This window comes from Lithobates pipiens, unplaced genomic scaffold (genome assembly GCF_037356315.1).
Source record: "Lithobates pipiens isolate NorthernLeopardFrog02 unplaced genomic scaffold, aLitPip1_a1.2 Scaffold_8, whole genome shotgun sequence".
In the NCBI taxonomy this organism is placed as follows: domain Eukaryota; kingdom Metazoa; phylum Chordata; class Amphibia; order Anura; family Ranidae; genus Lithobates; species Lithobates pipiens.
The window spans coordinates 612,816,530-612,843,592 of NW_027507903.1; the positions used below are offsets into that span (position 1 = coordinate 612,816,530).

The 27,063-nt window shown below is 47.0% G+C and overlaps 1 protein-coding gene across 1 annotated transcript in view; it reads left to right on the top strand.

Moving 5' to 3' along the window:
• Nucleotides 1-2,681: 2,681 nt before the first annotated feature.
• LOC143962345 (vomeronasal type-2 receptor 1-like) overlaps nt 2,682-27,063 on the top strand; it is a 32,193-nt gene continuing 7,811 nt past the window's right edge. Inside the window, exons 1-6 of the mRNA XM_077471643.1 lie at nt 2,682-2,956; nt 4,308-4,599; nt 12,846-12,938; nt 14,480-14,665; nt 24,103-24,939; nt 25,030-25,257. Of these exons, the coding sequence (XP_077327769.1) occupies nt 2,682-2,956; nt 4,308-4,599; nt 12,846-12,938; nt 14,480-14,665; nt 24,103-24,939; nt 25,030-25,257 (1,911 nt within the window). The remainder of the gene's footprint in view (nt 2,957-4,307; nt 4,600-12,845; nt 12,939-14,479; nt 14,666-24,102; nt 24,940-25,029; nt 25,258-27,063) is intronic.

Here is a 27,063-nt window from a genome sequence, read left to right on the forward strand (position 1 = left end):
GGTGATCATACGTAGCCCACCCCCCCTACAGTTAATACACATCCCTAGGACACACTTAACCCCTTCAGCGGCCCCTAGTGGTTAACCCTTTCACTGTCAGTCACATTTGCACAGTAATCAATGCATTTTTAATCGCACTGATCGCTGTATAAATGTGAATGGTCCCAAAATAGCGCTAAAAGTGTCCGATCTGTCCACCATAATGTCACAGTCATGCTAAAAATCGCTGATCGCTGCTATTACTAGTAAAAAAAAATTATCAATAAAAATTCCATAAAACTATCCCCTATTTTGTAGACGCTGCAACTTTTGCGCAAACCAATCAATAGACGCTTACGGCAATTTTTTTTACCAAAAATATGTAGAAGAATACATATCGGCCTAAACTGAGGAAAAAAATTAAATTGTATATATATATATATATTTTGGGGATATTTATTATAGCAAAAAGTAAAAAATATTGAGTTTTTTTCAAAATTGTCGCTCTTTTTTTGTTTATAGCGCAAAAAATAAAAACCACAGAGGTGATCAAATACCACCAAAAGGAAGCTCTATTTGTGGGGAAAAAAGTACGTCAATTTTGTTTGGGAGCAACGTCGCACGATTCACGCAATTGTCAGTTAAAACGACGCAGTGCCAAATCGCAAAAAGTGCTCTGGTCTTTGGCCAGCCAAATGGTCCCGGGCTGAAGTGCTTAAAGCGGAGGTCCACCCTAAAGTGGACCTTCCGCTCATCGGAACCCTCCCCCCCCCCCCCCCCCCTCCGGCAATTGGCACCTTTCAGGGGGGAGGGGGGTGCAGATACCTGTAAAGTACAGGTATCTGCACCCACTTCCGGGATAGCTCTCTGTGGAAAGGGGCGTAGATTACGCCCCTTTCCGCAAGTGCCCGCCCCGTTCCGCAAGTGCCCCGCTGCCTGCTGGGAAACACACAGATCCCAGAGGCAGCGGGGACCGTCCTTATTGCGCAGCACAACTCGCGCATGCGCAGTAGGGAACTGGGAAATGAAGCCGAAAGGCTCCATTTCCTGATTCTCATACCCAAGATGGCGGCGGCAGGACCCGAGAGACGATCTAGAGATCGGCTTCGGGTGCCGACATCGCGGGCGCGCTGGACAGGTAAGTGTCACTATTTTAAAAGTCAGCAGCTGCAGTATTTGTAGCTGCTGGCTTTAAAAAAAAAAAAAAAACGTGGAGTCCCTGCGGACTCCCGCTTTAAAGCCCATCTCTGGGCAAAAAAAAAGGTTTTCCCATGCAGGGGGGCACTGCACAGGTTAACTGCTTGTTTTTGTCTAGGGGGCGATCCTCCAATCTTCCCAGCCAGCACGAGACCTGTTCTTCACCCCTGCACTCAAGTGGTCTTGAATTGTGGACTGTGCCTGATGTGATCAAGCCCAGAGCAGGGTCTATTGACCAGAAACAGTCCACCACTGGACCATGGGGGAGCCCTGTTTTCCAGTGGAAGGATTGGGTGAGTATAAGCTTTCCAATCACCCCTAGACAAAACGAGCAGTTGTCCTGTGCGTTGGGTTTGCCCGGCGTTGGGTTTTAAAGCATTTTATCATACTAACTGTACATTACAGAAGAGCGTGAAACATTATTGTTAACACAAAATCAGGGACTGTTACGCAATTGTCAAAGTGTCCTTTGATACTGGCAGCTGTGACAAGGGAAAAATAAAATGAAGTAATGATGGTAATAATATCCTGGGAGATTTTTACTCCTTAAAAAAAACTGCATCATATAATCAGATCCAGTCTTATATTCCCTTAAGTCTAATTACCTGAAGTGTATAAAATACCTGTCAGATACGCTCTGCTGTGGTGCTGCCACGCAAGTGATTGTGTATGTGATATCTGCTTGTAATGAAGTCTTGCCTGATAGCTGTTGGTATCTGAAAAAGCAAGAGACAAAGGTACCTCAATTCGAGTGTCACTGGTATTCTCCACCCCAAGCCTATTTTTGCATTCGATTAAGGTAACTAACAGAGTCTTCACACAAGTGACTACCAAAGACAACCATTTAAACGTTAAATCTGACAGCAGAAAACTCACATCACATATATGGAAATCTGTTATTCATAAAAAGTCTGGTTGTCTGTTTCTTTGTTTGTCTTCTCTCCAAGTTTCTTACTTTTACTCACAATGAATAACGTACAATAATCTTCAGCTTTAAGACCAACAAAGATCAAAACATAGCAACCTGTCAATTCCTTCTTTTGTTATATAGTCAATTTGGTGGTTTTTATACAGAAGGTCGCTTGTATATAATGGAAATATAATGATTAAGGTTTTTTCTTGCATGTATTATTGGTGGAACTGGGAAGTCTTCTCTTGTACGTTACACTAAAAAACATAAAACAACTCTTGTTTTCCAAGACATAGACAGAATAAAGAAGGTGTTGCCTTGTGTGTAACACTAATAGAACAAAGAAGGTTTTGTGTTGTGTGCAACACTGATCTCTCAAGGCCTCCTTACATGTGCAATTTTACCTAAAGGCCAAAATGTAAAGTTTTTTGATGGCACTGAAGGTCTACTCTACACAAATAAATAATGGGTCTGTAGAAGTATATAATATCTGGAGCTTCATACTAGAAAATAAATATAATGGTCTTCTTCTGTGTACGTTACTAGCAGGTAACAGAAGGTATAGCATACTTAATTTCGGAAAGGCACATTCTACATGGCCTACAGAGCGGAGATGTTTTTCAGCTACAATGGCATGACCGGTACTATGTGCCTGCTGTTCCGTAAGTCTTGGGTGTTTTATATAGTTTTTATGGATGTGTTGGATTGTCTGGAGCCTATGCATGGTTGCCACTTGCCAGTTGTTCCTATCAATGGGTACCTGAGGCAGCCAGGAGATCTGGTGATTGGAGGAACTTTCCCTGTTCATGTGGACAGAAGCTATACTGAAAACACATTTACCAGCAGGCCAGAGGACCTCAAATGCAAGCTGTAAGTCTATGTAACTTTTATAACTAAATAAATGATTGCTTAATGAAACATTAAAGAAATAAATACAATAGGTATGATGTCACAAGTGGGACAAATCTCCCCTTTTAGTTAAGTATAGCCGCTTATGATTGGTCAAGTACATTTACAGCATTCTGGTGGGATAGCTCAGGTTGGCTTGGACTATGATCTGCACATGCCTGAGCTCATCCCTAGAAGCAACATAAGAAAATGCACCTCATTTGTACCATATCATGCCTACCTTAAGGCCGCGTACACACGCGGGGACTGTTCGCTCAACTTTGTTCGTCAAACAGTTTCAGCGGACAGTCCGCTCAAAATTAGCATGGACGGACTTGGCCACACACGACGAACGAACAGTCCGCTGAAACTTGCGCGATGACGTGAACGGCACGTACGACGGGACGAAAAATACGACGTCCTATACACTGCAATACAACTTTCGGCGTGTAAATCCTTTCTGAGCATGCGCGGAACGTAGTTTGACGAACAAGCCTACACACGAGGGGACTGTTCGCTGAAACAAAGTTTCAGCGGACAGTTTTTCGGAAATTCCGAAAAACTTTGTTCAGCAGACTGTTCGCTGAAACTGTCCGCTGAAGCCCACACACGAGCGGACTGTCCGCTGAAACACTGTTCAGCGGACAAAGTTGAGCGAACAGTCCCCGCGTGTGTACGCGGCCTTAGTGGTAAAGAGTTAGCTCACCATTAAAATAATATTTAAAGTAGCACCCACTGGGATCCATGTCATCCTATATATAAGGAAGAATGCATACCTTCTTCCCTATACTGCACATGTGAAGATTTGTGGATGAGGGCAAGGACTCATTTCATCCTCTGTCCTGTGATGATGGAGCTCAACATAACGTTCTATGATGATAATGTGCTCAACATAAAGTCTATGCTAGCTTATATGAAGGATGACTAAAATGGGTCTGGGTGCTACTTTTTTGGTCAAGATTTGTGGAGGGTACACTTGGCTTATAGGTAGGTAATTTAAACAAAGTTCAACTTTACTGCTCTGCACCATGATTTGTAACCTACTGGGGACAATTGACTGTGTTGAAAATTTTATTTTAAAGGTAGACTACCCTTTAAAAACAATTAGTCATTATAAAACATTTATTATGTTAGTACAAAATAAATAATCTATTAGCACTAACTCTCACTGTCCTTCATGTTGTATATGATAGTGGCATGTGTAGAAATGGTACACTAAATTCATGGATGTGCATAGATTGGAGGAAACTGGATATTGACTAATTAAATCTGGGTTTTTTTTGGATGCTTTATGAAATATATAGAGCATAATTATTTTTATTCATTTCACTAGCCTTGAACTTGACAATTACCAGAGAATGCAAGCCATGATATACGCCATAGAGGAGATTAACAAGAATCCAGATCTTCTTCCCAATATCACCCTGGGCTACCAGATCTTCGACACTTGTACTGTACTCAGACGGGCAGTAGAAGGAACTCTGTGGATGTTATCTGGAGGAAAAGAAAGCATTCCAAATTATCAGTGTGAACAAACAGGAACTCTTGCTGGTATCATTGGTGATTCTGCGTCTACACGCTCCATTCTAATGGCACACATTTTAGGTCTTTATAGATATCCACAGGTAATAAATAATACTTTTCTTATAGCTGAACTCTGGGCAGATATAAAAGATACACCTTAATGCTACTTAATGCTACTTAATGCTACTATATATAATTTTTTTTTTCCATAAAGATTTTATTGAGGTTACAATAAAAACAGAAACAGATACGTACAATCAAACTGATACAGCATATGATACAGCCAAAGAAACATTATATGATAGGCCAGGAAGAGTCTCCTGGGTGTACCCAGTTAGATAAAGGGGGAGGGAGACCCAACCTGAAGTCTTTGTTGTCTTAATTCTAATTTTGCTTGCGTATGACCATTACTATTGGAAAGGGTGACACAGGCGGCTACCAGTACACACCTGCGGCACCAGAGAGAAGGTTTAAGGGCAGGAGGGTAGGGTAGGAGAAGGCAAAAAGGAGGGTGGAAAGAGAAGAAGAAACGAGAAAAAAAAAGGACTAAAAAAGAGAAAGGGAAAAAGGTAAAGGGAGAGGGGACAGTGGGGACGGGAATGGGAGGGCCAGATGGGGGAGAGAGGGGGGTGGGTCAGAAAAGGGGGGGTAAGGGGGGTAGCACCTCGCCTTGCCCCGTAAGGTGGGGTGGGGTTGCAATACCCCATGAGAGAGTTGTCTCTCAATCTGGAGGGACATGTTGCTTGTATTCAGGGGTAGTTGTGAAGTGAGATCAGCAAGCCCAGGTAAGAGAAAATTTCTCCAGTCTCTCCTGTGAAATGTGGATCAACGCTTCCATGTTGCCAATCCTTGGAATGCTCGTAAACCATTCGTTGAGAGTTGGGGTGTGGGTAGTGCGCCAATGCTTGGGGATACATAGTCTTGCAGCATTGACCATGTGCATGGCCAAGGACTTGAAGTAAGCCTTTTTAGATAAGGACACGTGATGAAGGAGGAATAGTGCCGGTGTAAAGTCTAGAGTAAAGGTGGTTATTGCTGAAATAATTCTATGGACCTCCCTCCAGAAGGGTTGGATACCTTGGCAGTCCCACCATATATGAATCATGGTCCCTATCTCTGAATTACATCTCCAGCAGGTATTGGGTATGGCGGGCGAGAATTTGTGAAGGTGGGAGGGGGTCCTGTACCACCTAGTAAGAATTTTGTAGCCATTCTCCTGGATGGCGACATTCAGTGAACCGCCATGTGCGTATTCATGGACCCTGGTCCATTCCCCTGGAGATAAAGGAGTAGTCAGGTCTCTATTCCATGAGGATTACGATGGAGAAAGGGTCAAGTCACCGCGGTCAAGGAGGAGAGCATACAGGAGGGAGATGAGATGTTTTTGAGGAGTTTTACGATTGCACAGGTCCTCAAATGGAGTGAGTCGTCTCGTCCAACTGTCTGGGGCAGCATGGGTGGATAAAAAATGGCATACTTGTCTGTACGTCCAGAACAAGAAGGACGAGGTCCTCGAGAGATTTCTAAGAGTATCTATGGAGGTGAGTCTACCCTCTGGGTAAAAGTGAGAGGCAAGGACATCGTCAAAAGGCCATTGCCGTCTGAGGAAATTAGGTGAATTTCCAGGGGGGAAATCAGGATTGCCTCTCAGTGTGGTTAGTGGGCCTGGAGTCGATGCGAGAGCTCTGCGGGCGGGAATTTTCTTGCATAGCATTAACGAGGTGTAGATTAATGGGTGTGTGGCAAGTGTTTGCGGCCATTGTTTCGGGAGCAGCCAGGGAAGAAGGTGAATAGAAGTGGGGGGAAAAAGCGTTTTCAAGGGAGACCCATGCCTTTTCAAGGGGGTGGATGTTCCAATCCGCAATTCTTGTGAGATGGCAGGCTACATAGTATTTATGTAAATCCGGAAGCGCAATACCTCCTTTGGATTTGGGTAAGGTGAGTCGGGCGTATTTAATCCTTGGGGGGGAGTCCCTCCAGAGGAAGGAAGAGCAAGCCTTCCAGTAGGAGGAGAAGAAGCAAGCAGGTAGGGCAATAGGAATGGTTTGGATCAGGTATAGCAAACGAGGTAGAACAATCATTTTGATCAGGGCTAAGCGGCCAAACCATGATACATTTAAGTTCAGCCAATCCTTAAGATAGTTTTAGGCCTGGACCAAGGCAGTGTGAAAGTTGAGTGAGTAAAGGTCTGAGAGGCAGGGTGGAATCTTAATCCCTAGGTAGGAAATTGCAGTTCGTTCCCAGTGAAATTGGAAGGACTCTTGGCAGTGGGCCACTTCCTGGGGGGGTAGGGTTACGTTCAAGGCGTGAGATTTTGTGTAATTGATTTTGAGGTTTGAGATCTTCCCAAAGGCCTCCAAATCCTGGAGGAGTGATGGCAAGGAGGTGCGGGTAGACGTCAGGGAAAGCAAGATATCGTTGGCAAAGGCTGAGACCTTGAACTCCCTACCCCTCACCAGCACTCCCCTGATATCTGGGTTCACTCTAAGTTTGTTTAAGAGGGGCTCTAAGGTGGGAATATAGATCAAGGGGGAAAGGGGGCAACCTTGGCGAGTGCCATTACTACTGGGGAAGGCGTTCGACAGGTGGCCGTTAACTCTCACCGCCGCAGTGGGGCCGGAGTACAGTGCCATTATGGAAGCTAGTATGCGGTCTCCCAGTCCTATCACTTCCAGGACTGCCCACATGTAGTCCCAGGCCACCCTATCAAACGCCTTCTCAGCATCTAGTGAAAGGAAGAAGCCTTGGGTTTTGGAAGAAGTAAGCCTGTGGTGTAAGTTCAGCGCATGGGTAGTGTTATCCCGGGCTTCCCTGCCCGGAACAAAACCCACCTGGTCATTGGGGATCAGACCGGAGATCAGGGGCAACAGTCTATTAGCCAAGATCTTGGCATCAATTTTTATGTCCATGTTCAACAGTGATATTGGCCTATAATTTGCTACTAGAAGGGGGTCCTTGCCCTCCTTAGGTATTACGGTGATGTGAGCCGCCAACATCCTACCTGGTTGCACTTGTGGGTCGGCCAGGGCATTAAAAGTGTGTAGAAGGTGTGAGGAGATGACATCTAGAAAGGTCCTGTAATATTGGAGTGTATACCTGTCAGGCCCAGGACTTTTGCCAATTTTCATTTGTTTCAGGGAAGTTTCTAGCTCAAGGGGCGAAAACCGAGTTTCTATAGATCGCACACACTGGGGGGAAATGGCTTTGGGGCCGTGTAGGGAGGGAAAATCTGTGATAAGAGTTTTATGCGCATTGCGGGCGGTCTGGGACAGTTGGTGCGGCTGAAGGTTATAGAGCTTGGTATAAAAGTTTTCAAACGCGTTTGCAATGTCCTCGTTTTTTAGCGAGGAGAGAGCCTCTGGGGTTGCGTAGGTTATGGACAGCGGAAGACAGCTTGGCCGATTGAACTGATCGCGCCAGGAGGCGGCTAAATCTTGTTACCTTGTTCGTAAAAGATCCTTTGGCCAAGAATATACCGTCTTCTAGTGCGCCTGCCTAACTTCTCCGCAAGTAAAGTGCGAGTGCGGATCAGTTCTTGATGGGTAGTTTGTGCTTGTGCTTGTTTGTGAGACAGTTGTAATGTTTTCAACTTCCTCAGGAGGGCAGTAACACGTTCCTGATGAAGTTTTTTAGCCTGTGAGGACAGGACTAACAGTTCTCCTCGGATCACGCACTTGTGCGCCTCCCAGAGGGAGACAGGGGAAACATCTGAACTGGTGTTCTCCTGGAAATATAACTTAATGCGGGAGCGTATGCATTCCAGGGAAAGTGGGTCCTTTAATAGAGATGGATTAAAGTGCCAGACCTTAGTTTTGGGGCAGGATTTGGGGAAAGACAGCATAATTGTGATGGGGTGGTGGTCGGAGAGGAACATGGGTTCGATGGAGGAGTGTTGTAAGAGTGGGAGGTCAGTCTGAGACAGAAAAAAAATTCAATTCTGGAATATTTTTGGTGGGGGGCCGAAAAGTAGGTGTAGTCCTTAGTGGAGGGATAGAGAGTGCACCAAGCATCATGGAGAGACAAGGCTTGGAGTTGGGCTTTGATCTGGCGTAAGGCCTTGTATGTCAACGAGGACATCCCCATGAATGTGTCTAGCAGGGGGTTCAGGGGCACATTGAAGTCGCCAGCCAGAAGGAGTAGCCCGCTCTGGAAAGAGGATAAGAGGGCACAGGTTTCACGGTAAAAAGTAACCTGATGTTCATTGGGGCAGTAGATGTTAGCCAATGTGATTGGTGTGGAAATGTATGTGCCCTTAAGGAAGATATACCTGCCCTCTGGATCTATTAGGCCGCGTACACACGGGCGGACTGTTCGCCCAACCCTGTCCGCTGAACAGTGTTTGGGCGGACAGTCCGCTCGTGTGTGGGCTTTCAGCGGACAGTTTCAGCGGACAGTTGGACGGACAAAGTCTTTCGGAAATTCCGAAAAACTGTCCGCTGAAACTGTGTTTGAGCGAACAGTCCGCCCGTGTGTGGGCCTGTCCGCTGTACTTTCGAAATGAGCGGACTGTTGCCGCTCGGAAAGTCCGCCCATTTCGAGCGCGTGTACAGGTAGGCGGGGCCCGCGAAGGAGACGTCGCGGGCTCCGCCGCCTGGAATGGGCTTAAAGGGGAACCCCAACGCCGAAAAAAATCGGCGTGGGGGTTCCCCCAAAGTCCACACCAGACCCTTGTCCGAGCACGCTACCCGGCCGGCCAGGAAAGGGGGGCGAGCGAGCGCCCCCCCCCCTCCTGAGCCGTACCAGGCCGCGTGCCCTCAACATGGGGGGGTGCCTTGGGGAAGGGGGGGCCGCGCGGCCCCCCCACCCCAAAGCACCTTGTCCCCATGTTGATGAGGACAAGGGCCTCTTCCCGACAACCCTGGCCGTTGGTTGTCGGGGTCTGCGGGCGGGGGGCTTATCGGAATCCGGGAGCCCCCTTTAAGAAGGGGGCCCCCGGATACCGGCCCCCCACCCTATGTGAATGAGTATGGGGTACAATGTACCCCTACCCATTCACCTGTGAAATAAAGTACAAAAAAAAACACAACACATGGAAAAAGTATTTTATTGCACAGCTCCGGGGGTCTTCCGTCTTCGGGGGTCTTCTCGCCGGACTCCTCCGCTATGTGTGTGTAGCTCTTTTGCTAGCGGAGGAGTCCGGCTTTCTTCCTCCCCGCCGCCGGCCTCTTCTCCCGACTTCGGGGGTCTTGTCCCCCTCTTCGGTTCTTCTGCCGGGCCACCGCGCCTTCTTGTAGCTCTTTTACAGGCGGTGGCCCGGTCTTCTGCCGCCGCTGTCATCGCCGCCGCCGCCTTCCGTTCTTGTTCTTCTTGTTCTTCTTCTTCTTCTCCTGGAGATGTTGACTCGACGAGCTCTCCGGCCGGAATGCCAGAGCCGCGCTGTGCGGTCACTTATATAGTGACAATGGGGCGGGGTCACATGGTATATGTCACATGGGTTGGTCACATGGTGACCCCGCCCCCTTACGATGTCATAGTCCCCATGTGACATCAACCCATGTGACCAACCCATGTGACATATACCATGTGACCCCGCCCCATTGTCACTATATAAGTGGCAGCGGAGCGTGTCCCTGGCATTCCGGCCGGAGAGCTCGTCGAGTCAACATCTCCAGGAGAAGAAGAAGAAGAACAAGAAGAAGAACAAGAACGGAAGGCGGCGGCGGCGGCGACGACAGCGGTGACAGAAGACCGGGCCACCGCCTGTAAAAGAGCTACAAGAAGGCGCGGTGGCCCGGCAGAAGAACCGAAGAGGGGGACAAGACCCCCGAAGTCGGGAGAAGAGGCCGGCGGCGGGGAGGAAGAAAGCCGGACTCCTCCGCTAGCAAAAGAGCTACACACACATAGCGGAGGAGTCCGGCGAGAAGACCCCCGAAGACGGAAGACCCCCGGAGCTGTGCAATAAAATACTTTTTCCATGTGTTGTGGTTTTTTTTGTACTTTATTTCACAGGTGAATGGGTAGGGGTACATTGTACCCCATACTCATTCACATAGGGTGGGGGGCCGGTATCCGGGGGCCCCCTTCTTAAAGGGGGCTCCCGGATTCCGATAAGCCCCCCGCCCGCAGACCCCGACAACCAACGGCCAGGGTTGTCGGGAAGAGGCCCTTGTCCTCATCAACATGGGGACAAGGTGCTTTGGGGTGGGGGGGCCGCGCGGCCCCCCCTTCCCCAAGGCACCCCCCCATGTTGAGGGCAAGCGGCCTGGTACGGCTCAGGAGGGGGGGCGCGCTCGCTCGCCCCCCTTTCCTGGCCGGCCGGGTAGCGTGCTCGGACAAGGGTCTGGTGTGGACTTTGGGGGAACCCCCACGCCGATTTTTTTCGGCGTTGGGGTTCCCCTTTAAGCCCATTCCAGGCGGCGGAGCCCGCGACGTCTCCTTCGCGGGCCCCGCCTACCTGTACACGCGCTCGAAATGGGCGGATTTGCCTCCTCCTTACGTGGGCGAGTCCGTTCATTTCAAAAGTTGAGCCAACTGTTTGGCAAACAGTTCGCTGAAACAGTCCGCTCGTGTGTGGGCAAGTCCGCTCATGCAAATTTTGAGCGGACTGTTTGACAAACTGTTTGCCGAACAAGGTTGGGCGAACAGTCCGCGCGTGTGTACGCGGCCTCAGGGAGTCGGTCACATGGAAATTTGCATGTTTAGAAACAAGGATGGAGACGCCCTTTGATTTAGCGTCAGGATTGGCGGCATGGAAGGCAGACCGGTATACGTGGTTTGATAGCCTAGGGATGGCGTCAGATCGGAAATGAGTCTCCTGTAAGAGAATAAAATGAGCTTTGAATTTAGTGAGGGAGGAGAGAACTTGGGACCTCTTTTCCGGCAGGTTGAGGCCTTTCACATTAAGTGATACACACTTCAGCTTCAAGGGACTGTTAACTTGGATGGTGGGCTGCATTGTAGGAGGCTAAATGGTGGGAGATGCTATCTCCCGGTAGTGAAGATGCTGGGTTCTGCACAGAGGAAGGGGGGGCGAGGGCCATACCCCCAAAGCGAGGTAAAGGAGGGGGGTGGGGGGGGCAAGGGGAGGTCTGAAAAAGGGGGGATGTAGGGTCTGGGGTGGGGGAGATGAGAGATCAAAGCAAGGGAGGAGAAAAAGGGAAGGCAAGAAAGAAGAAGAAGAAGAAAGGAGAGGAGAGGAGAGGAAAGATGGGGGGGTGGGGGTAGAAATCTGGGGGAGAAGTAAACCAGAGGTGGGGTTAGTCCAGCTACCCACCTGAAGGGAAGGGGGGGAACCTGGAGTGTCAGCCTTGTCTCAGAGAGACCGCTGTGTGGGGACTGTAGAAAGGACGGGGACCACGGGATGGCCGCGGTCCGGGGGACCAGATAAAGATAGAAAGGACCTCACCTAAGATGAAGTAGGCCATAGCATAGTGGGGAGCCTACCATTGGGAGAAAGCTTAGAAAAACATACATATAAATAGTAAGATAAAACAGTAAAAACAATATAACTTAACGAGCAGGGTTTTCGGGCCATGGGCCACAGAGTATCAACAGTATATACCCAGTGTATAAACATTTCGGCTGATGATCGGATCCTTGACATTTCGGCCGATGATCGGATCCTTGACATTTCGGCCGATGATCGGATTTCCTCTTGACCGGATTTCCTTGACATTTCGGCCGATGATCACATCCTTGACATTTCGGCCGATGATCGGATTTCCTCTTTGACCCCATAGAAATATCCAATATCCCGGGGATGCCATCTTGGCGAGGAGCTTGAAGAACTCTATGCGCCCTATCCAATTCCAGCCTGTGGTCAGGGATATCTGGGATGAGGTCTTTAATCAGGGCTTTGACTGTGTCCTGCACATCTAAAGTGGATTTGAGGATGCCTCTGACACGGAAATTGTATCTTCTGCTTCTAGTTTCCAAATCTTCCAGTTTGGAATGGGCAGTTTCAAGTTGGTCTTGAAGTGATTGAATACACAGGGTATTCTGATTTGTGCGTGCAGTAGAATCATCTACAGCTTGCTCAATCGCATTTATCCTGGCCCCCAGGCTTTGAATGTCTGCTTTAATTGAGGTGGTGATCTGTGCTGCATTTTGAGCCAGGCCCGCTTCCAGCATGACAGAGAAGCTGTTCAGAAGCTGGGCCATGTCAGGGGTATAATTAGGCTGCATGGCGGAGACCTGCGGGGAGGCTGGGATACTGCCTGGTGTATTGCTGAGGGGGGAATAAGGCATGCCGGCCTGCAGTCTGCCTAAAAGTGATTCTGTGGATGCCGGGGACACACAGTCCAGGGTAATTCCTATCCTGAACTTGTTCTCCCCCCACCCTCTTCTCTTCTTCTTCCCTTTCTGGCTTTCCCTCTCTATCTTTGCCTCTACCTCCCTTCTTCCTCAGGTACCTCCAAGGGAAGCTCTCCATCCGATCTCCAAGAGGCCCAGGGGCCAGCTCTGCTTGTCTTCACCAATGAACTCTCCTCAGCCGGATCAGGTGAGACCTTTAAGACTTTCTTTGCTCCTACACCCTCATGTCCATGGCTGACGATACTCCCACACTCCCATCCCTCAGCATAGCGACACACAACACGCAGGGCCTGAACTCCCCAATGAAAAGACGCAAAGCCTTCCATAGTAATCACTCGAAAAAAATTGACATCATTCTACTACAAGAAACCCACTTCCCGAAAAGCTTCAGCCCCACCTTTTTACACCGAAATTATCCTACCTTTTTCCCTGCTAACGCAGAGGATAAGAAGCGAGGCGTAGCCATCCTTATCTCCAAACATATCCCTTTCACCCTCTCCAAGATAGTCAGAGATGATGAGGGGAGGTTCCTCCTAGTCAAGGGTCATATAAACGGAACCTTGTTCACCTTCATCTCCTACTATGCCCCTAACAAGGGCCAGACCCGCTTCTTCTCCTCTATGTTAACCTCCCTCTCTCCTCATATAGAAGGTAAAGTAGTCCTAGGAGGCGACTCAAACGTCGCCTTTGACCTCCTTTTAGACAAATCGTCCCTCCACAAAACCCTCCTCAAAAGCCACCCAAACAGAGCCTCACTATCGCACGACTTTTCTATTCAATGGGCATGATAGACACTTGGAGGGAGCTTCACCCAACAACTAGGGACTACACATATTTCTCTGCACCTCATAACATGTATGCCCGCATTGATCATATTTTCCTGCACTCCTCAGATATCCCATTGGCCTCTCAGGCTACCATAAGCAAAATCCCCTGGTCAGACCATTCCCTAGTCTCTCTCACACTCTCAGGTCTTTTGAATAAAGCTAGCACCCCTCAATGGCGCCTTAGGGAATCTCCACTCTCTAATACTGTACACCGCACTATGCTTGAGCGCGAACTGAAGGAATACTTCCGCCACACTACTGATATCTCTCCTAGCATCTTATGGGAGGCTCATAAGGCGGTCATGAGGGGCAAAATCATACCACTATCCTCACGCCTGAAACGAGAAAAACAAGTTGACATCACAAAACTTGAGGAAAACTTTCATTCTATTAGCCAAGCCCACAAGGCTAACCCTTCCCCCTCCTCACTCGCATTCCTGGATGCAGCCAGGCTTGCACTTAATACAGCTCTCACCTCTAATGCAGAACAACACCTGCACTGGGTAAGTGGTAGATTCTATCTTAACTCGGATAAATTTGGTCCCCATCTTGCGGCAAAACTCTCCCCAAAATATAGAGTACAGGCTCTACCAAAAATCAGATCCCTGTCTGGCCCTCTGACCCAAAATCCCAAACAAATTTTAGAGGCCTTCCACAAATTCTATTCCAATCTCTACTCGGGTCCTAGCCCAGGTAACAGCCAAATGATCGACTCGTTCCTTGACAGCATCCCCCACCCTAAAATCTCTGATGCCCACCGCTTAATCATGGATGACCCTTTTTCTGAGGAGGAAGTTAGTGCAGTAATTAAGACTCTGGCGGATTTTCCAATTGTTATTATAAATCCTTCACGGAGGTCCTTTCCCCTTATCTGACCCGGTTCTTTAATTCTCTTGACCAGAACTCGCCTATTGACCCTGCTTCCAATCTTGCATACATCTCTGTCATACCCAAACCCGGCAAAGATCAGAGCCTAGTAAGCAACTGTAGACCCATTTCTCTAATCAACAACGACCTCAAAATAATGACAAAAATTCTTTCTAACAGACTGGGTTCTTTTATAGGGTCCTATGTCCACAAAGACCAGGTAGGCTTTATCCCGGGGAGACAGGGCCCAGACCAGATAAGAAGAGCTGTGGACATCATCTCTTTTCCTCCTCTCACTTGACTTACAGAAAGCCTTTGATACTATTACTTGGCCATTTTTATGGGGCTTCGGCTCTCATTTCACGACCCACCTGGGGACCCTCTATTCCCAACCCAGGGCCCAAGTCAGACTTCAGGGACACCTCTCCGACCCTTTCCCGATCTCTAAAGGTACCAGACAGGGCTGCCCCCTATCCCCCCTTCTTTTTGCCATAGGCGTCGAATCACTAGCGATTGCCATTAGGAATCACCCAGACATCCGTGGAGTCCAATGCGGCCAATCCGTACACAAATGCGCATTATTTGCTGACGACGTCCTCCTTTTTGCTACCTCCCCCCTCATACAGTTCCTTGCGAAAGTATTCGGCCCCCTTGAACTTTTCAACCTTTTGCCACATTTCAGGCTTCAAACATAAAGATATAAAATTCTAATTTTTTGTGAAGAATCACCAACAAGTGGGACACAATTGTGAAGTGGAACGAAATCTATTGGATATTTTAAACTTTTTTAGCAAATAAAAAACTGAAAAGTGGTGCGTGCAAAATTATTCGGCCCCTTTACTTTTAGTGCAGCAAACTCACTCCAGAAGTTCAGCGAGGATCTCTGAATGATCCAATGTTGTCCTAAATGACTGATGGTGATAAATAGAATCCACCTGTGTGTAATCAAGTCTCTGTATACCTGCTCTGTGATAGCCTCAGGGTTCTGTTGAAAGCGCAGAGAGCATCATGAAGACCAAGGAACACACCAGGCAGGTCCATAATACTGTTGTGGAGAAGTTTAAAGCCGGATTTGGATACAAAAAGATTTCCCAAGCTTTAAACATCCCAAGGAGCACTGTGCAAGCGATCATTTTGAAATGGAAGGAGTATCAGACCACTGCAAATCTACCAAGACCTGGCCGTCCCTCTAAACTTTCAGCTCAGACAAGGAGAAGACTGATCAGAGATGCAGCCAAGAGGCCCATGATCACTCTGGATGAACTGCAGAGAACTACAGCTGAGGTGGGAGAGTCTGTCCATAGGACAACCATCAGTCGTACACTGCACAAATCGGGCCTTTATGGAAGAGTGGCAAGAAGAAAGCCATTTCTCAAAGATATCCATAAAAAGTCTCAGCTAAAGTTTGCCACAAGCCACCTGGGAGACACACCAAACATGTGGAAGAAGGTGCTCTGGTCAGATGAAACCAAAATCGAACTTTTTGCCCACAATGCAAAACAATATGTTTGGCGTAAAAGCAACACAGCTCATCACCCTCAACACACCATCCCCACTGTAAAACATGGTGGTGGCAGCATCATGGTTTGGGCCTGCTTTTCTTCAGCAGGGACAGGGAAGATGGTTAAAATTGAGGGGAAGATGGATGCAGCCAAATACAGGACCATTCTGGATGAAAACGTGTTGGAGTCTGCAAAAGACCTGAAACTGGGAGGGAGATTTATCGTCCAACAAGACAATGATCCCAAACATACAGCAAAATCTACAAAGGAATGGTTCACAAATAAACGTATCCAGGTGTTAGAATGGCCAAGTCAAAGTCCAGACCTGAATCCAATCGAGAATCTGTGGAAAGAGCTGAAAACTGCTGTTCACAAACGCTCTCCATCTAACCACTGAGCTCGAGCTGTTTTGCAAGGAAGAATGGGCAAGAATTTCAGTCTCTCGATGTGCAAAACTGATAGAGACATACCCCAAGCAACTTGCAGCTGTAATCGCAGCAAAAGGTGGCTCTACAAAGTATTAACACAAGGGGGCCGAATAATTTTGCAGCACGGCACTGTATCTACTCCTAATATTCTCCATCTCCTCAGCCTCAGGGTTACAGGTTAACATGTCCAAATCCATAGCCCTCAATATCTCCTCCCCCCCAAGCTTTGGTTGACAGGCTAAAAGAACACTTCCCCTTCTCCTGGAGCTCTACTTCCATTCCCTACTTAGGTGTTCACCTTACTCCCAACTTTGGCCAACTTTATAAACACAATTATCCCCCCATGTTCAAGAAGCTTAAGACTGATCTGAATCAATGGTCACTCCACAAATTGTCATGGATCGGTAGGGTCAGCGCGGTCAAAATGACCCTCCTCCCTAGGACACTTTACCTATTCCGCTCGCTCCCCATTTTTGTTCCCCAATCCCACATCCAAAACCTTCAATTGTCCATTAACCGATTTATCTGGGGTAACTCCAATCGTAGACTCCCCAAAAGCACTCTTTTCCGACCCAGACAGAAAGGAGGCCTGGGCCTACCTAACCTCCGTTGGTACTATCAAGCTGCTCAATTAAACCAAATCTCAACTATTTACTCGAGAGGCCCTAAACCAGATTGGATCGAAATGGAGAGACAGGCAATCCCCAAGTTCACCATTGACTTCCTCCTATGACACCCCCCGAAATCCAGACCCCCGATCATGTCCCCTACCCGCTCTCACTCCTTTGCAATTTGTGACACTCTACACAAACTAAATAGTGTTATTTCCAACTGGCACCCCCTAGCCCACATCTTTAATAACCCCGCCTTCCCCCCTGGGTTAAATATTAAAGCCTTTCAATGGTGGCTAGATAAAGGCCTTTACAGAATTGGGCACTTTTTTAACATGAATGGCCCCATTACTTTAAGTCAATGCACATCACAACTTGATATGCCCCCCACGGAGCAGTTCCTTTTTTACCAGATAAATCACTTCCTACGTACACTCCCTCTCACAAAATCAGGTCGCCTAGGGGTCACTCCCTATGAACAATGGTGTGTGTCGGCCATGGACATGAGGGGGGGAATCTCCCTGATCTACTCGGCTCTCTCCACTCCTTTGGAGAAAACAAGTTATATGCAGAGCTGGGAACGAGACCTCGGTTTAGAATGGGACTTGGACACTTGGCACTCCTATTTCACGAGGGCCTTCACAGGGATCCTAAACGTCTCTCTCGTTGAAGCAGACATTAAGGTCCTCACTAGGTGATATCTGGTCCCGACTCGCTTGGCTAAATTCTACCCTCAAACCTCGCCTCTATGCTTTAGAGGCTGTAGCCATTTGGGCTCTCTTCTTTATATCCTATGGGAGTGTCCTCGGGTCAGAAGCTACTGGAACAAGATCTTCTCCTTAATCCACAAAGTCACTGACATTGCGGTCCCCCAAAATCCGACTATAGCCCTCCTGAACCAGTCTATTCCTAAAATCTCCAAATACCACCAATGCCTGATCCACTACATACTCATAAGTGCCAAAATGACCATTGCCCGATCCTGGAAGTCCCCAAGGGTCTCTTTCCCGGCAGCTAAACAAAAAATCTCCTGGATCATGTTCTAAGAAAAAACTTCTAGTCTTATCCTTGACAATTCGAAAAAATTCAAAAAAGTTTGGGAGCCCTGAGCTCGCTACATTGGGGTGCTCCTTTAGTCCTGGAGCTGAACATAATCTTGACGAATAGCTCTACAGCGAGACCCCCTTCTCCCCTCGGGAGCTCCCCTTGACATAGGTACCTCCCCTACCCACTCCTCCTCTTTCATCCCCTCTCCTCTTCTCTTCCCCTTCTTTCTCTCTTGGCTTTCTTTCCTTTCTTGCTCCACTCCTCCCTACGAAGCCTTTCGTCGGGAGGAGGTGGGTACATGGCACAAGATCAGAACTTAACCTGAGCATTGGTGCATTCCCCTACCTATCTGCTTGCCATGGCACCGCTAATTTTTTGCCCGCAGGGCCAATCCCACTCTGTCCCCCCTGTTGGGGCACCAAGTCGGGCTCCATTAGTTAACTTGTTAATCCTTTCTCAGGTTGTACTAGTTATATTCTTCTTCTCTGGTCGTCCTATGTTAGGTTTGATGCACACAGTCATTTTGGAGGGTCTGGGGGTCGGGGGGTTTGGGTCCCAGGCACAGTTTGAGCCCATTTGGGGTGCCTGGGAGCCGGGCTTCCCGAAGAAACTCGGATACCCTCCTCCTATTTATGCTGTACCCCCTCCTTCCTCTCCTTGATTAACCTTTAGGTCGTTGAACCCCCTGTGCATCATTCATACCTAGTTTGTATGAGCCCTGCACCCATAGCTGGAGGAGGCCGCTAATTAGGCGGTCGCTGGAGGAAGCGTCAGGTAGTTGAGAGCACACCCTCCCGGCAGCAGTAGAGGGGGTGTAGGGGCAGTCTAATGAGCAAACTGAACTGCAAGGGAGTTTGGAGCAGAAGCCCCCCCCCGGACATCGTAGGGCCAGGCCCCGGGACCCAGGATGCGCTGAAGATGTTGTAAAAAAAAGTTCAGCAAAAATGATAGTCATAGGGGGGTGCAGTGTATCTCAATGGAGCAGGAGATCCGGGCGGGGGCCAAGGGTATCATGGCGAAGCCATCGTGAATGCAGAGGCAAGTTGGATACAAGAATCATCTTAGTGAGCATTATTTGTTAAGTCCCGGGTGTCTCTGGCTGACCCCCAGACCCCGGTGGGGCCACAGAAACACCCAGTAGAGCAGCATCGTCATTGCCGGGGGGCAAGGAGGGCAGCAATAAGTCAACAGGTGCAGGTAAGGTGGTAAGAGATGTTGTGAATATGTCCCAGAGGTCCCGGACACTCATGGGGGTTTAGAGTTAGAGAACGCCAGGGTTCCGTCGGGAAGAAGATTGCGTACCAATCCGGCAGCTCGATGTGGGGAAGGTCGAGTTGGTCACAGAAGGCTGGAAGGTCTTCAGGAGTGTGGAGGAGGGCGGAGTGCCCTCTGGAGGATGCAGACAGGCCAAAGGGAAATCTCCAATGATATTGGATATTTCTAGAGAGCAAAGCATCTAGCAGTGGTCGCAGGGCCTTCCTATTCTGGAGGGTGGTCTGCGAGAGATCTTGAAACAATTTCACCTCTGCCCCATTAAAAAGGATACGACTGCGTATCCTTGCCTTGCAGAGAATTTTCTCCTTGAGGAGAAAGTTCACAATGCAACAAATAATGTCCCTAGGTGGCTCAGAATTGCTGGGTGGGGGACGGAGGGCACAGTGAGATCTTTCCATATCGATGGGGGAATCCGCCGGGCGTTCCATGAGATCATTAAATATGGCACATAGAGCTGGTTGAATTGCATTGGACTCAACGGTTTCGGGGACTCCCCGCACCCTGATATTGTGCCTCCGTCCTCGATTGTCCAGATCTTCCACATGTCTATGGAGATCAAAGACCTGGGAGAGTTGGGCGTCATAGGCAGATTGTACCTGACGAATGTCTGCAGCATGTGTCTGGGCTCCACGTTGTCGATGCGGTGGGCGACAGCGAGCAGGTCCGCCTTCAGATCTGCAATCGCCACTGTTACCGTGCTTTTAATGTCCTGGGTGACTTTCTCTAAGTCCAAAAGGCTAGGGGGAAGGGCCCCCCCGGGGCTAGTAGAAGACGCTCCAGGCATGTGTGCGGGCAGCGATCCGTCAGACGAGGCTAGGGATTGGGCCTGAGGTGGCGCGCGTGCCTGGAGTTTCTGTGATCGGAATATCTCCGGGATATTTCTCCCCTGATGGGTCTGGGATTCCTGGCGATTGCGGATCTAAAGGCGGACCTGCTCGCTGTCGCCCACCGCATCGACAACGTGGAGCCCAAACACATGCTGCAGCCATTCGTCAGGTACAATCTGCCTATGACTCCCAACTCTCCCAGGTCTTTGATCTCCATAGACATGTGGAAGATCTGGACAATCGAGGACGGAGGCACAATATCAGGGTGCGGGGAGTCCCCGAAACCGTTGAGTGCGGGAGGTGGACGAGCTTCTGGTGGACCTGTGCATAGCAGGAAAGGGTGGTAGGCTTCCACACAAGCAGGCAATATGTCCCCAGAACGCAGGAGCTCCGAAGCTAGGCAGCCACCTCGGTCTCCATCCAAGCCACGCCCCCCACTACTATATATTCATTATTACATCATTAAATGTATTCTCTTAATACAAGCAATGTACTACCTGAATTTGACCAGATAGTACCCTCTTGTAGACCCTGAATAACAAAGCTGGAGTGTAAGAGGAAGAAGCAGAACAAACTGCCAATCATTTCTTGTGCTGACAAGAATCATGCTGATAGGAGAAGAGAGCAGAGTGGCAGAGAGATGAGCACACTGTGGGCTAATTCTCTTTTCACTATCTAGTTCTAGTCACAGGCTGGGAGAAAGAAGGTCTAGGATAACCAGTGGCATGGTGCTGGCCATCAGACTGCAGACATCTAGCAGCAGAAAAAAGTATTGTTAGTTAAATGTCCAAATTAGAGCTAAACATTGCAGCTGGTTTTGTTATTTTGTTTCTTAATGGACTATTTGTTATTATCTTGTTTATTGCTGGCTGAAGTTCTGCTTTAGGCTGGGTTCAGACTATTGCGAATTGGATGTGGGTTTCAAAGCATCCAATTCGCATAGCAGGAGATTGTGATTGGCTCTCTATGGAGCCGGTTCACACATCTCCACAGGGGCTCCTGTGTAAATTGCGCAGGAGCCCTGTGTGTCTTTTGGTCCATTTCAGGTCCAAATTCAGCCCAAAATTCTGAAATTGGAACTGTAATGGTGAATGGAGACGCACCAGACTCCGCTGCGTTCTCCAGTGAACCCAGCCTGAAATATCTAGTATTGTCCAGACAAACGTGGACCCAAATTAAGACAGAATAGATAACTGATAGCTAATATTGAGACATGGGAAAACGGTACGATTTAGAAACATTGTGAGAAACTTTCTGGAGATGCAATAGAAAGTGAGAGCATATTGCCAGAAATATCCTCTTAGACCGTTGTCACCAAAACAAGTGTCTTCAGTGAAAGATTTCCCCTTTGTTGCTGTTCATTTTATAGTCATACCCGAAGGCCATTTGGACCCCCCAGAAGCCAGGCCAAAAAAATTCCCATTTAGCAACACACACATCCCATTTTGTTGCTAGTATGGGAAATCATTTGCTGCTAACTTCCAGAATAACAGAAATGAAAAACAATTGTTTTCAGGTCCTAGCAACAAGGCAGGATATAGGGGTAGCTAACTGTGAGTTTTGTGGCCATTCTGCTGGGACATGGTTGGGGGGGCAAATGGTCTACTGGTATGACAAGAAAATTAATGAACATAAAAATCCTAATAAGCTTTACCTCTTTTTTTTTTAATGGGCCACATTTATTTATTTAATGCTTTAGAACTCAAAAGACTCTCCTAGACATTAAATTATTCTATGTCATGTACATTCAAGTCAACTTGACTGGAAAGACCCCACCCCATGATTTGAAAACATACTGTGGGATCCACAGATTTCATAGAATACTGCAGTGAGGCACAGTGATGCCACCCTTGCCTAGGTGAGTACACTGGGGGGCCAAATATAATATAGCCTTTTCCTTACAATGTTGATGTCTTATACCTTTTTCTAATCAGGTGTTGATGTTCTTCCCAAGAAACGAGATCCTCTTAAATGTACATTGCATCCTATACATACATAGGTGGAACCAAACTACCACGAGCCAGTTTCCTTGTTTATTCAGAATGTCTAATACAGTTACACAGTTACATAGTTAGTCAGGTTGAAAAAAGACGCAAGTCCATCTAATTCAACCAAAAAAAAAATACAATACCATATACACAATCCTTCATCCACAGTTGAAAAAAACACCAGCAAAGCATGCTACAGCAGGGGAAAAAAATTCCTTCCTGATCCCCGAGAGGCAATCAGATTTTCCCCGGATCAACTTTACATATATATGTTAGTACTCAGTTAGTTATATTATGTAAATTTAGGAAAGAATGTAGGCCTTTTTTAAAGCAATCTACTGAGATTACCAGAACCAGTTTGGAGGGTGTCTATTACACATTTTCAGAGCTCTTAGCCCTTGTACACACGGTCGGACATGTTGGATTTTGTCAGATGGATTTTGTCCGAAACTGGTGTTGCATACACACAGTCGGACAAAGTTGTCTGAAAATCCGATTGTTCATAACGTGATGACGTTATTTAGTTATGACTGGACTACGTTCAGGCTAGTAGCCAATAGTTTTGATCTAGGAATTTGATCTGAGCATGCGTGGCACTTTGTCCGATCGGAATTCTCTACAAACGATTGGACAAGGTCCGATCAGATCATGTTGTCGGAAAATTTTATAGCCAAGCTCTAAAACTTTGTCGGTCGGATATTCCGACGGAAACAGTCCGATGGAGCCCATACACGGTTGGATTATCCGACAACATGGTCCGATCGGACATTTTCCGTCGGAATATCCGCCCGTGTGTGCAAGGGCTTACTGTGAAGAAACCTTTCTGTATTTGGAGATTAAATCTTTTTTCCTCTAGATGTAAAGAGTGCCCCCTTGTCCTCTGCGATGATCGTAAAGTGGATAACTCAACACCAAGTTCACTATATGGACCACTTATGTATTTGTTTCCTCTAATCTTTCCTCATAGCTGAGCTCCTCCATGCCTCTTATCTGTTTGGTTGTTCTTCTCTGCACTTTCTCCAGTTCCCCCATATCCTTTTTGAGAACTGGTGCCTGAAACTGAACTGCATATTCCAGATGAGGTCTTACTAATGATTTGTACAGGGACAAAATTAGATCTCTCTCTCTGGAGTCCATACCTCTCTAAGATCCCTTTCACACTGAGGCATTTTTCAGGCGCTTTTGAGCTAAAAAATAGCGATGCGCTGGCAGGACATTAAAAAAAACTCTTGCAAGCAGCATCTTTGGAGCGATGAAGGAGCGGTGTATACTCAGTGGCGCTTTGCGAGTCGTTTTAATACTTTTTTGGCCACTTTCAGGGGTTAAAAGCTCCCTGCTAGCAGCCGAAAACCTCCACAAAAATGACGGTAAAATTCTGCTAAAAAATAGCGGTGCTTTACCACCAACGCCCCAGTGTGAAAGCAGCCTTAATGCAAGAAAGGACTTTGCTTGCTTTGGAAACCGTAGCTTGGCATTACATGATATTATTGAGTTTATGACCTGCCAAAAGCTTCAGATCCTTCTCCACTATGGATTCACCCAGTTGTACTTATGCCCCCTAGTATGTATGATGCATGTATATTCTTAGCCCCCAAGTTCATAACTTTACATTTATCAACATTTTTTTTATGGTTGAACTAGATGGACTTGTGCCTTTTTTCAACCTGACTAACTATGTAACATTAAACCTCATTTGCCACTTAGTTGGCCAATTAGACAGAGCATTGATGTTGGCTTGTAAATTGGAGACACCCTGTAAGGACGTTATTCCACTGCATAGAATAGTGTCATCTGCAAAGACTGAAATTATACTTTTAATCCCTTTGGGTACATCACTGATAACCTTAGACCATTCAAAGTAAGAGTCATTAACCACTACTCTCTGAATTCTGTCTTTTAGCCAGTTTTCTATCCATTTACAAATTGATCTTTGAAAGCCTGTAGACTTTACCTTACACATGATAATATGATTCCTGTATTTTTATTTACATCCACAGATAAGCTACTCCTCAACCAGCCCAACTCTCAGCAACAGAAAAATATTTCCTTCTTTCTTTCGTACTATACCTAGTGATGTTTTTCAGTCCCGAGGTCTTGCTAACTTAATCCTGTATTTTGGTTGGTCATGGGTTGGCTTTCTAGCAAGTGATAACGACTATGGTCAACTAAGTCTCCTGGCGGTAAAGCAGGAATTAATCAATGCTGGTGCATGTGTAGCTTTCATAGAAACAATTATGACCGGCCAGGCCAACAGAAATGCTCCACACATTGTCAACGTTATCAAGGGTTCAACAGCCAAAGTTGTGGTAGTGTTGGCCACCAAACCAGAATTTTTAACAGTTGTAGAAGAGTTAGCAAAACAGAATGTGACTGATAGAATTTGGATAGCCAGTGAAGCATGGTCAACCTCTAATCTTCTTTCTAAAGAAAGGTATCAGCAAGCCTTGATGGGCACTCTTGGGTTTGCTGTCCATGCAGGGCAGTTGCCGGGATTTATGGAGTATCTGAACAGCTTACACCCATCAAAAGCTCCAAATGATTCATTCATAATAGAGTTTTGGGAGAAACTTTTTTCTTGCAGATGGATTAACCACATGAATTTGGATGACAGAACAAGTAACAAAACAGCACATGACTGCACTGGAGAAGAAAATCTGGGGAAGTCAATGCTGAAAGTTGATTTTGGCGCAACCTTCATGGTCTACACTTCAGTTTATGCGTTTGCATGGGCCTTAGACAGTCTACTTCACTGCCAGCCAGGAAAAGGTCAATTTCATAATGGATGTGCAAACATTTTGTCATTTGACCCTTGGCAAGTATGTTACTTGAATTTTTCACAAAGTCGATTAATTATATGTTTTGTTTGTTTTTCTTTAAATCCCTTTCTTCTCAATGTTGTTTTCCAGCTTCTGCATTATATTAAAAGAACAAGATTTCAGACTAAAGACAAGACAAACATATTTTTTGATGACAATGGGGATCCTCCTGCCTTTTATGATATTGTGAACTGGCAGATAAGTTCTACTGGGTCCTTGGAGCAAGTTATAGTAGGAAGATATGACTCCAGCTCCACAGATGAGAACATCATGAGTCTAAACCATGCTGGCATTGTATGGGTTAATAACAAAACAATGGTACGATTGCACCAGATGAAAAAATAAGACACTCTTTCTATGTAGATGTATCTTCTTTAGGAAGCTTATCATTTATTGTTTTTCTGTCTATATAGTTTACAAAATACGAAGAACCATATACAGTATATCTGTCCCTTCCCTTGAAGAACTTCAAATTTTCTGTCACCACAACAGTCATACAAACACTCACAGACAGTTTAATGAAATACCAGCTAGAGCAGGAGTGTCCAACCAGTGGCCTGGGGACACATGTGGCCCACAGAGCCCTCTGATGTGGTCTGTGACCTCCTGCCCTGAGATGGCTGGTTGACAAGCACATATCGCGGCTTGCAGACCCACCATCCCAAGTATCAGTGTTGTGATTGAAGTGGTAGAGGAAGCAAGTGGTTGCAGAGCAGAGCTACATAAGCCTGGATAGAGCCGGTGTCTTGTCAAATAATGTCCTCCATCCGATAGTGTCCGCTGCGTACTGCGCATGCGCAGTACACAGCAACACAGATTCCGAAAATTGCCGAGGATGAACGGCGCCTGTGCCATGAGTCCAGGTTCTATCCCCACTATCCAAGTGGACATAGAGTAGGAATAGAAAAGAGCCGAGCGCAGCGAGGCCGAGCCCGAAGCGTGGCGAGCAAAGCTGGCCCGCGAGGGGCCCTCTAATATTCACAACCCTATGTCCGCTTGGATGGTGGGGCTACCACCTCCACTCATGGTGCAGGCGTCGTTCAGCTTCGGAGATTCTCCGAAGCTTCGTCTGCAGTACGGTCCGGACACTATTTGATGGACGGACACTATACGGCAAAACCCGGCTCCTGTCACAGAGTGTAACCAAATGCACTCCCCCCTGGCACAGCAACAGCCTGTGATACCTGAATGGAAGGCTATTTTAGGTCAGTTTATTACTAAAATCTTGTGGAGTTGTAAAGCATGTAATGTGTACGGCTAAGAACGTGTTACATGGTGCAATACCATATTGTGATTTTCCTTTCTTTTGGTAACTGGGAAGAACAAAAAAACAGGTAAGAAGTGCTGAAAATGTGTATAAAGTAAATGATATTACGAAGTGCCAAAAATAACAGATATACGGTTGGCCAGGTGAGATTTTGGGACCACAGAGTTCCAGATGCTCAGGGTTCTTTCTTTCTTTCTTTCTTTCTTTCTTTCTTTCTTTCTTTCTTTCTTTCTTTCTTTCTTTCTCTCTTTCTCTCTTTCTCTTGCTCTCTCTTCTATGGAAGCCTGCTGCTGAGTGAAAAGGCTAGATACTGGCAGGACACTAAGTAGTGCTGCTAGTTTGTTCTGGGAAACTTATTGGAGGGGGGGTTATATTATCCCGTTAGGAAATGAGCTGAGTTTTGTTAGTGGCTCAGATGAGCAGACCTTCTTCTATGCAATGGTCTTGCTAAACAAAGTTGAGCATCATTTAAACTGTGCTTGTTTGCTATCATGTGGAATAAAAGTGCAGGACAAACTTGCTTGGTCTGTTCCAAGGTGCCCCTGTCACGTGCATTGTTCACCACTGTCAATACCAGTTAATCACAGGTAATTAGGATGTGGAATTCCCTTCCACAGGTGGTGGTCTCAGCAGGGGGCATTGATAGTTTCAAGAAACTATTAGATAAGAACCTGAATGACCGCAACATACAAGGATATACAATGTAATACTGACATATAATCACACACATAGGTTGCACTTGATGGACTTGCATCTTTTTTGAACCTCACTACTATGTAACTATGTAATCATGTCCCCCTTACAATATACAGTCAGGTCCATAAATATTGGGACATCGACACAATTCTAACCTTTTT